This window comes from Chlamydotis macqueenii, chromosome 5 (genome assembly GCF_036417535.1).
Source record: "Chlamydotis macqueenii isolate bChlMac1 chromosome 5, bChlMac1.mat, whole genome shotgun sequence".
Lineage (NCBI taxonomy): Eukaryota > Metazoa > Chordata > Aves > Otidiformes > Otididae > Chlamydotis > Chlamydotis macqueenii.
Genome location: NC_141560.1, coordinates 58800583 through 58810218, shown reverse-complemented (window position 1 = coordinate 58810218; position 9636 = coordinate 58800583). Strand labels below are relative to the sequence as shown.

The window sequence follows — 9636 nt, the reverse complement described above, 5'->3', positions numbered from 1 at the left end:
CTCCCTCCCAGCACCAGTGTAGCCTTCTTGCAAGCAGTTGTTGTCAATCACACTGCCATCAGTGGAAGAAATGCCTACTCAGTAATTGGGGAATGGGGAGAACAGGAAGGTGAAAAGGGCTAATGCAGATCTTGGGAAGTATCTGTGAGTACACACGCACACACGTGCAGCCATTTATATGAGCTTTTTTTGCTACCTTATTAATTTTTTTTATCCCAATAACCACATTTGGTGACGGTCTCTGTCAGGGACTGAAAGAGTTAATGTCTCAAACACTGTTGTGGCTGTGGCACCGGGTGCAGTCTGCACTGCAGTCTGCATAGGGGAGGTGGGGGCTGCATGGGGGATGTCTAGCTCCCCAGGCCCTTGTTAATGACTTGCCAAATATGGTCAGGGGTCACACAGCGGTCATCTGAGGAGGGGGCTTCTGACCACTCCTCACATTTAGCACCTGCTTCACCATCTGCGCAGAGGACTCAGAACTTTCTGGAACCAGACGCTTCAAGGGGCAGAACTGTAGGCGGGGATTAGACTATAAAAGACACTGCCTGAGGGAGCTGCATGGCGAGCCACCCCACCAGAAGACCATCATGGCCACTCGCCACCGGAAGTGGTGCACCCGCACCAGAGGATCCGCATGCCCACCCATCATTGTCGTCGCTGGATCCAAGGGTGGTAATATCTCTTTCCCTCTTTCTCTTTTCTGTTTTCCTTCTTAAAAATATCCCGATAAGAGCCCTGGCTACCAACCCCCTTTATGCTTTCCAAGTTTCCAAAGGTAAGTTGTTCCTCCAAATGTTAAATAAAATCCTAAATCGATCGTTTGGTGTCAGTTCACCTTAATTTAGTCCGAGGGAATCACAAACCTGCTATGGCTCCAGGCCGTAACAGTCTCCGAATTTTATAGTCTGAAAAATACAATTAGTCACCTCTATGTGCCATGTACTCAACCTTTCTCCTTCTGTGAGAGGATTCATACAGAGAAGCAAGAATTGTTGGAAATGTAACTATCAGATGCTTCAAATATAAGGTTAAGTGAGAAAATAGCACTGTCCTCCATCTCTGAGACTCTGACAACATCTGTGGCACACAGGCATGCCCAAGCATTATTCCCTATATTGCCTATTTCCTACTTTTTTTTTTTTACCCCATCTTTGCCCAGTGTAAGATCTAACTTGACATAGTCCTAGAGGAGGAATTATTGGGTGGAGGAGTTGTACTGGCACAGATGCAAAAATATTGTTCCTTCCCTCTCCGTTCATCTGCTTTTTGAATTATTTGAAGTACGTACTGATGTAGTGGAGCCCTGTATAATCTTGGTTCATTAGGTATGGATCTGCTTATCTCACCTTGAAACTGATTCTGCCTGCCTTAAATCTAATTTTTTAGATTTGAGTGCAGTAGTAAACAAACAGAAGCACAACTTATTTATAGTTATGCTTTTGTAACTTTTCTACTGCCTGTGTCCTGGAAGTTTTATATGTCAATTGAGGGAGAAGCAGGGAGACCAAGTCAGTTTTACTCATTCTCATCTCCTGCTTCATCCCAGGTGCACTCTTCAGGACATCCCTTCTTGAGCTGAAGGGGTTGGACAAGATGGCCTCCGGAAATCCCTTGCAACCTCAGTCACTCTGATTCTGTGGTTCCTTGCCACATACAATGACAGGAGCAGGTAAGAAGGCTGAATGCCACTTCCCCCATGTTGTATGGTTTCTGCCATTCCTTAGTAGCCCAGCATCTGTAAAGAAGAGCTCATCCTCCAGGTGCACTATTTTTCCTGTGTTTTAGGGATGTCGTAGTTCAGCCCCGATCGGACCAGACTAAGCAGTCTCTCTCTCACTCCCCCCACCCTCCGAGAGAACAGGGAGAGAAAATATAAGGAAAAATGGCTCGAGGTTTGAGATAAGGACAGGGAGAAATCCTTAAAGTTACCGTCACGGGCAAAACAGACTCGACTTGGGGAAAACTATTCATTTATTACTACAAACAGCAGGATAATGAGACAGAGAACAAGATAACCTCCCCCCACCCCTCTCTCTTCCCGAGCTTAACATTATCTCTACTGCCTTCCCCTCCCGAGCGGCACACGGGGGAAGAGGGAATGGGGGTCGCGGTCAGTTCATCACATGTTGTTTTACGCCGCTGCTTCATGGTTGGGGGAAGAACTCATCGCATTCCTCCCCTGCTCCGTTGTGGGGTCCCACCCCTACGCCACAGTCCTTCATGGAACTGCTCCAGCGTGGGTCATCTCTTCCACGGGTGCAGTCCCTCTAGAACAGCTGTCCCAGTGGGCCCTCCATGGGCCACAGCTGCCTTCAGGCATCCACCTCCCCCGGTACGGGGTCCTTCATGGGCTCCAAGTGGATCTCTGCTCCTCCGTGGACCTCCATGGGCTGCAGGGGTACAACGTGCTCCACCATGGTCGTCACCTCAGGCTGCAGGGGAATCCTGGCCAGGAGCCGCATTACTCCTCCCCCTCACTTCTGAACTGACATTGATGTCTGCAGCCATTCCTCACAACAGGCTGGTAGATGTCTCTCAGGATCTTTTTTTACATCTTATTCACTTCTCATCTCCTCTCCACTTCTTACAGCCAGGCTGGACCGAGTCGGACCCAGTCGGCTGCCTGACAAGAGGCCAGAGGGTGAGGCCTGCAAGGCCCATGAGGCTTGCACCTCCCCCTCTCTGCCCCCCGCTCAGCTGCTTCACATCTTCTCCTCCTTTTTTTCCTGTTTTCCCCTACTTAAATACGTTATCGCAGAGGCCTTATCACGGGACATTCTGCTACCAATTGGCTTGGCCTTGGCCAGCAGTGGGTCCGCCCTAGGCCCGTCCGAGTCCACTGAACAAAGGGGAGCAACTTCTAGCAGTTTCCTATAGAAGCTACCACCTTAGGCCCCCCCTCAGTAACAAAACCAGAACAAGACTTTTTCTAGCTTCTCGCTCTCAGTAAAGATACCTAGTGTGCTCATCTGTCATTTTGACTCTATAGCTGAAATAGTTAAGAAGGCTGCAGAAAGACATCCAAGTTGAGATCTGAACTTCTGTCTCTTTTGTGTCTTTGAAGAGATGCTTTAATAGCAATTCTTCATCATAAACAAATGAATATTATATGTGAAATTATAGCTAGGATCCTTCCCAAAGCACTTTGAGATTTGTGTATAAGAAATGGTTTCATTAACTAAGATAAATTTAATACTGTTCCCATTTGTTTTCCAAGCTATATTGAGCTCTTTTGATCTAACTCAAGGATTCCCAAATATTTGTGTGTCACTTTATATTTTAGTATACGAAAGTAAATAAGATGCATTGCTTTTACTGTATCACAGAAAGCTTTAGTTGTTTGAGTATGTGTCTCTTCAGTGTTTCTTACTGTTTTTTTCTGCTATACTCTTCGTATGTAGATTTTACATCTTTCATCTAATCTTGTGCTGAATTTTAATTAAATTAATATTGGTCAACTTCACTGAGGAACCTTGACTGGAAAGTGCCTGAAATATGTAACAACTTTTCTGTAAGGTAGCTTGTAGCTATGTGCCTCAATAGGACATGGCTTCTCTGATAGCATTTGGGATAATTGTAGAGACACCTTGACTGATATCCCCAGATGAGAGGTGCATGGATGTGTGAATTCCTGTTGCAAATGTCATTGTTTGTTCATGAGATCGTGGAAACTGTTGAGGAAGTCTTCTTTCATTTATTACTTTCTACTGGTAGGGGAGGTTTGGGGTATGATGCAAGGCTGGAGAATCCTTGGAGTGTTTAATGAGCAGCTTTATGCATTTATAGATGAGTTTGACTATGACTGAAACCATCCAGGAGGTAGAATAGATTGTTTCTGATTGGATTTTAGAAGTGAGTAACTTTGATCATTTCAAAAGCAATGAAGCCTGATGCTCCAGTGAGAAAGGGAAGTGGTAATTTATAGCTACCATTAAGGAAATGAAGACAAAGACAGAGGGAAAGTTTCACTCTGAAGATTTACTAATGTGTGTAAACCACCCTTACATCTAGAAATAGCTTGGTATTTCTCACAGAACAAAACAAAAGAGAAAAGGTAGTGAAATGGGTATGGGAGGAAGAGGTGGAAAAGAGTACTGCCTGCTTTTACTTGCACTGTGAGAGTTCAAACAAAATTTAGGAAATTATGTTTTCAGTGAATAATGGATAGGCTGTTTCACCTGCCAAAGGAAGGACAGATGTGAGAAATCCCTGACTGGAAAAGGAGGTGGGATGGGGACAGGGGTGGTGGTGTGATGTTGTGGGTTCTGGTAAGGTCTCCAGACCGGGACTTAACATGCTGCATTTGGGTGTCATTACTTGGTAAAAATTGTAATACTGTATTTTTTAAGAAAGATGAGCAAGGCTGGAGTGAGTTGTGTATATGTGGGTTCTGACAGGATGCAATTGTACAGGATCATTGCATGGGTTTGTCTCTACTAGAAAGAGATCGTTTCATGGGCTGCTTCAGAAAGGGGAGCGTCAGTTCCAAGACACTTGCCACTGGAACCGACAGTCTGCATGTGTTTTTTTTTTTTTAATGTACCTCCAGGAAGCACCGGCTTTCTGAGACATCTGTGTTTAGGGTGCTGTGCAGATGTTCCAACGCTGGTGTCGTGGGCGGATGGCTTGGTGCAGGGTTTTAATGTGGGTGGGGCGATTCGCGGGCAGGCGGGTGTGCTCATCGTCCCCGGGTGCCGCGGGGAGGCCCGGGCAGGGGCGGCCCGCCCAACCCTCGCCGCCGCGCCCCGCGCCCGCTGTCAGTGCGAGGCGGGCCGTCCGTCCGCAGACACCTCCCTCGCTGGGCCGCGGGCGCCGCCTCCCGCCCGCCGGCGGCAGCAGCAGCGCAGCTCCCGCAGCGCCATCGATGGGGTCCGGTAGCCGCCGCGACGCAGCGGGGGCGCGGGTGCTCGTGCTGCTGCTGCTGTCCGCACCGGGCGCCCTCGCCGGCCTGCCCCTGCCCGGTGAGTGCTGCGCCCTCGCCTCGCCTTCAGCCCTGGATAGCGGCTCCCCCCGCGGGGCGCCTGGGCGTCGCTGCTGGCGGGGGTTTCACTGCCCTGCGGCCCGGGGGGTGGGCAGGCGGGCAGCCGGCTGGAGGAGGACCTTGGCGAGCAGCGGCCGTTGCCGACATGAGGTGCGGCCATTGGTGGGGCGAGCGAGGGACGGTTCCCGAGGTGAGGTGCCGTGCGGCCGTTGGTGGGGCGAGTGAGGGACTGTTCCCGAGGTGAGGTGCCGTGCGGCCGTTGGTGGGGCGAGCGAGGTAAATGAGGTGCGGCCGTTAGTGGGGCAAGCGGCGGCCGTTGCCGAGGTGAAGTGAGGTGAGGTGCGGCCGTTATGAAAGCGGGGACGCCGCTCTTGGCGGGGCGCTGCCAGCACCACTAGTGACTCTCACGCCGGTTTCCAGGCGGTCGCTCCTGGCAGAAAGGCCGACCCCAGAGGGGTAGGACACCTGGGCAGCGTCTCACCTTTGCCAAAGGGGCGGCGAAGTAAACTTGGCGTGTATCAGGACTTAGTCTGCCTTTGGTCACCAAGGAATAAACCTAATAATTCTTCCTGCAGTCTCCTCCTTGGCCTTAGTGCCAAGTCTAAGGCTGTGATGTTCGCTCACAGTCTCCGTGCTCCAGGGTCTCTTCAGCTCAGGCTACTATCACTCCATGAGGAAATCTCACTCCCTATGCCTAGTGACTTTTTTCTAGCCCTGTTTTCCACGCTTCTGTATGCATTAATGCTGGGGTTTTTTTTTGCTGCTGTATCTTCCCTGTGTGCTGCAGACCACAGAGGGTTAGTGTAAAGATAAAATAGTGGAATGGCCGTTTTGCCACTGACATGAGATCTAGTTTATGTCTCTGTACCATAGCTTTGAGAGCAGCCCCCCTTGAGCAGCAGATGTGTCCCTCTGCCCCCCGGGCCTGGCTGGGAAGGGGAGACCTCACCATGCAGGGAGTACGCAGCCAGTGCATGCGGCTAATGCTTCTTTCTGCCTACTGTCTTTCATTCCCTACCCATCCTTTCCTCCTGCCCCATCTACCTGAATCCTGCTAGCTGGAGGCCTCTCAGCAATTCCCTGCACTACTCCTTGCATGACTTCCTCCCTCAATTCACTGCTTCCCCTATTTTTTAATGGGTGCTTGACTTTTCCACTTTGTGAGGAAGTGGATTCTTCCACTCTCTCTGGCTGTTTTCCACCTTCCCCTTGCTTACTGGAGGTGGTATCTGAGGACTCCATTGCTGTTATTGGTTCTGTGTGCACCTGAGTGCCAGGAGAGTATCACTGCTGTAGCACTGGCTCTCTACCTTGTTTCCCACTGCCAAACGCCATTAGGAGTTAAAACTACATGAATACTTTCTGAAGTTGGCAACTGCTGCTGTACCTACAGCCATATTTTGTGATTGGGGAAAAAAAAAAAAAAGAGATGGATTGCTATAATTGTAAATGGAAGAGGTGCTGGCTGAAATTCCCCATTAGAAAGTGATCCTCACTATACAAAGTGGCTGACTTTAAGTAGTCACCTTCTGCTGATACTCCTGCAATTCATCCTGTTATTTTAGGAGTCACTTTTTGTACCTGTGTAGGGTGCTGATTCTGCAATTCTTCCTTTTAGTTAGTTGCTGGAAATATTCCTGTTTCTGTGTCTGAATGAAAAACTGCTGTATGAAAAACTTCTGCTGATGTCTTTTGCTGTCCATAACTTTTCTTCCTCCTCTTCTGTCTACACTTCTTCATCTTCAGGACTTCCTCCTGTTGGTGTTCCCCTTTCTCCTCATTTCCTCTGCTCTGCAGTTTCCACCTGGATATTTTGCTTCGGTATGCTGTGCTTTGTGATGGCTCACCAGGTGATTTGGCAATGCTGCTCACCAGATACTATTCTTGTATTTAAAAAATTGGCATTATTTATAAATTATGTATCTGTTTAATGGTAAGTCAGACTTTTAATGTGTTGGTGGTGCTTTTGAGAGTACAGTTCTGTAAACTCCCCTTCTCAGTTTAAAAACTGGTGATGTCACAGGTGTGGTCAAGAATTCTTTCAGTAACTGTTTTTTGTTAACCAGAAAGATGAACATTCTCCAATGAATCTCTGTAAAACTGTCAGCTAAATCTCGTGGAGGATCTAGCCCATAAGTAGATTATTTTGGATGTACTTGTAAGTGGGTACAAAAGCTTAACACAAGCTTATCTGAATTGCATACAAATAAGCCTATATGCAGGTAGAGCATTATACAAATTTTAAGTTCCGATACAGTCTCTGCATGTTTCTGTCCTGACTCACAAATATATACAGTACGCATGCACGTGCCACAAACAGATACTCAGCCTTACATCAGCTCACCAGTGATATATGTAGAGAAGACATGCCCTGTTTTCCACCTTCTGACATCCCTTCTGAATCTTGTCTTTTCACAGATGTGGATGAGTGTGCCCTGGGTCTTGATGGCTGCCACCCAGATGCTATTTGTCAAAACAACCCAAAGCTGTACAAGTGCACATGCAAAATGGGTTACACTGGCGAAGGGAAGAAATGTGAAGGTGAAGTGATGGAAGCACTGCCTGTGTCAGTGTTGGGTGTTTCTAAAAGGATAGACACTTAAAAATAATGGCGTAGAATACGGAGAGTTATTTTAAACCAAAATAGCCAATATCTTCACCTGATTTACTTCTTGTTCACAAAATTAAAGGCAAATAGATTGCATTGCTTTTCCCCTAGTAGTATCGCTTGTTCTAATATTACTTTGTTGTTTAACCAGCAGCCTTAAAAACTGCAAGGTAAAGCTACACGGGAGTCTCAGGGCATTTTGTCACTCTTTAGAAACATACAGCAAGAAATGTGTTAAGTATCGTCTACTTGCAAGACAATTATGACTTTGCACAGCAGTTGCTGCTCACATTTACACAATCCTATCTCTAACTGTCTATAACACTCAAACAAGAATCCATCATAATGACTTTTGCTTTATCCCTTAGACATTGATGAATGTGATAACGACTTAAATGGAGGCTGTGTCCACGAGTGTTTCAACATTCCAGGAAATTATCGCTGTACTTGCTACGACGGCTTTATGTTGGCTCATGATGGGCACAACTGCCTGGGTAAGAAGTGTGTTCGTGAACATTATTAGTGGTGATGCTAACATGACCCTTTAACTGCATCTATGGGAAATGCATGGCGATCTGTTGACCTGAATCAGCTCAGCTAGAGAAGAATGGGACTAAGGAATTCCAGGTACTGGTATACCACCCCAGTGTGGCTCTTTCCCCCTCTGTAAATCAGGAGGGTAGTTGTGCTACATTTCTGTTAAGTGCTTTGGGTTAAAATGTGTGAAGTGCCATCTATTATCACACTAAATTAGTTTATGTAAAAGAACATATGCTATCATTGTCTTTTCTGTTCCAGAGTTAGTTTAGGATCGGTTCTCAGGTGTGTTTCCAAGCTTAGGAATCTTCTCCCTCATACATCTATAACATGTGAGCTTCTCACCCTTACTGCCTCTGGGTACTTCCTGACATGCAAGCTGTAAGGAAAGGACAATTTGGAGTGTGCAGTAGCTGTATATGATAGAAGCCACTGAAGTACAGAGGGACTAAGTTAAATGCTTGGAATTTCCCTGGGTGGTTAGTTTGCAGCACAGTACGCAACTCTGGAAACGTTTTCAATCCTGGCAACACTCCCTTGACCCTGCCCGCACACACTCACTCTCACCCTCTTTTTCTTTTCCTTGTTTAAGACCTCGATAGTTTCCTTCTTTTTGTGTGCCAATCTTTAAAGAAAAAATATGAAAATCTTTAAAAAGTGAAAATCTTTAGAAGTGAATAACAAGACCCTGTGGTTTTACTGTGATAGCATTCAGCACACAGTGCAGCAGTGTACAAAAATGCATGTGTTCCCAGCCTGTTGACAGTGTGATATGCTGTTGGTGTTACTTCCCTGGGACAGAGCCTCATGCTTATGAAGCTGTCCTGCTTCCAGGACCCATGCTGGGTACCATGTGTGAGTCTGTCCTGCGCTGTGGTACCTGTCCCGTTTACCTTTTCAGAGATGGCTCAGTTTTTCTCTTCTGCTGCGCTAAGTGTGGATGTGCCTGGGCAGGCTTCCATACCCGTGTCAGTTAGAGGGAAACTTGCTCTCACAGCAAAATGTTAAGACTGTAGTTAGCATGGCTGGGGTATTTCCCACTAGTGTATGGCATATCAAGTGGAGGATCAGACCATCCCTAAACTGTATCTTCTGCTGCGACAAATCAGAAAAGCTCTGGAGTATTCAGTGGGTTTATGTTGGGTTTTACCTGCTGGGAACCTGATACATGCCCACATATCAGCTTAGTTACAGTGGAGGACAGGCTGAACTCGCTAAGTTCCAAGTATTTCACTAAAGAAAGTAGAGAGGTAAGCAAAATATCTGCTGATACTTCAAAATAATAGGAAGGCCATCTTATTTTTCTCTAGTGCATTTGTGTAAACACACAGTGGAGTTCAGTTGAGGTTACCATGAAGGGCTGAATGTGAACCAACGCAGTGCCACCGAAGGGTGTATTTTCTTTGTGTCCAGTAGCCCCTCTAGAGCATACTTTGACTGATTTGTTTGTGATCAGTAAGACACAGTTATTAACTTAGACCAAAATAGACTACCTGCTATGTTACTG

At 46.9% G+C, this 9636-nt stretch overlaps 1 protein-coding gene across 1 annotated transcript in view; it reads left to right on the top strand.

Moving 5' to 3' along the window:
* Window positions 1-4867: 4867 nt before the first annotated feature.
* The window catches only part of LOC147600599 (signal peptide, CUB and EGF-like domain-containing protein 2), a 45342-nt gene continuing 40573 nt past the window's right edge, over window positions 4868-9636 (top strand). The window contains 3 exon segments of the mRNA XM_086748809.1: window positions 4868-4964; window positions 7403-7525; window positions 7961-8086. Coding sequence (XP_086604935.1) covers window positions 4868-4964; window positions 7403-7525; window positions 7961-8086 — 346 coding nt within the window.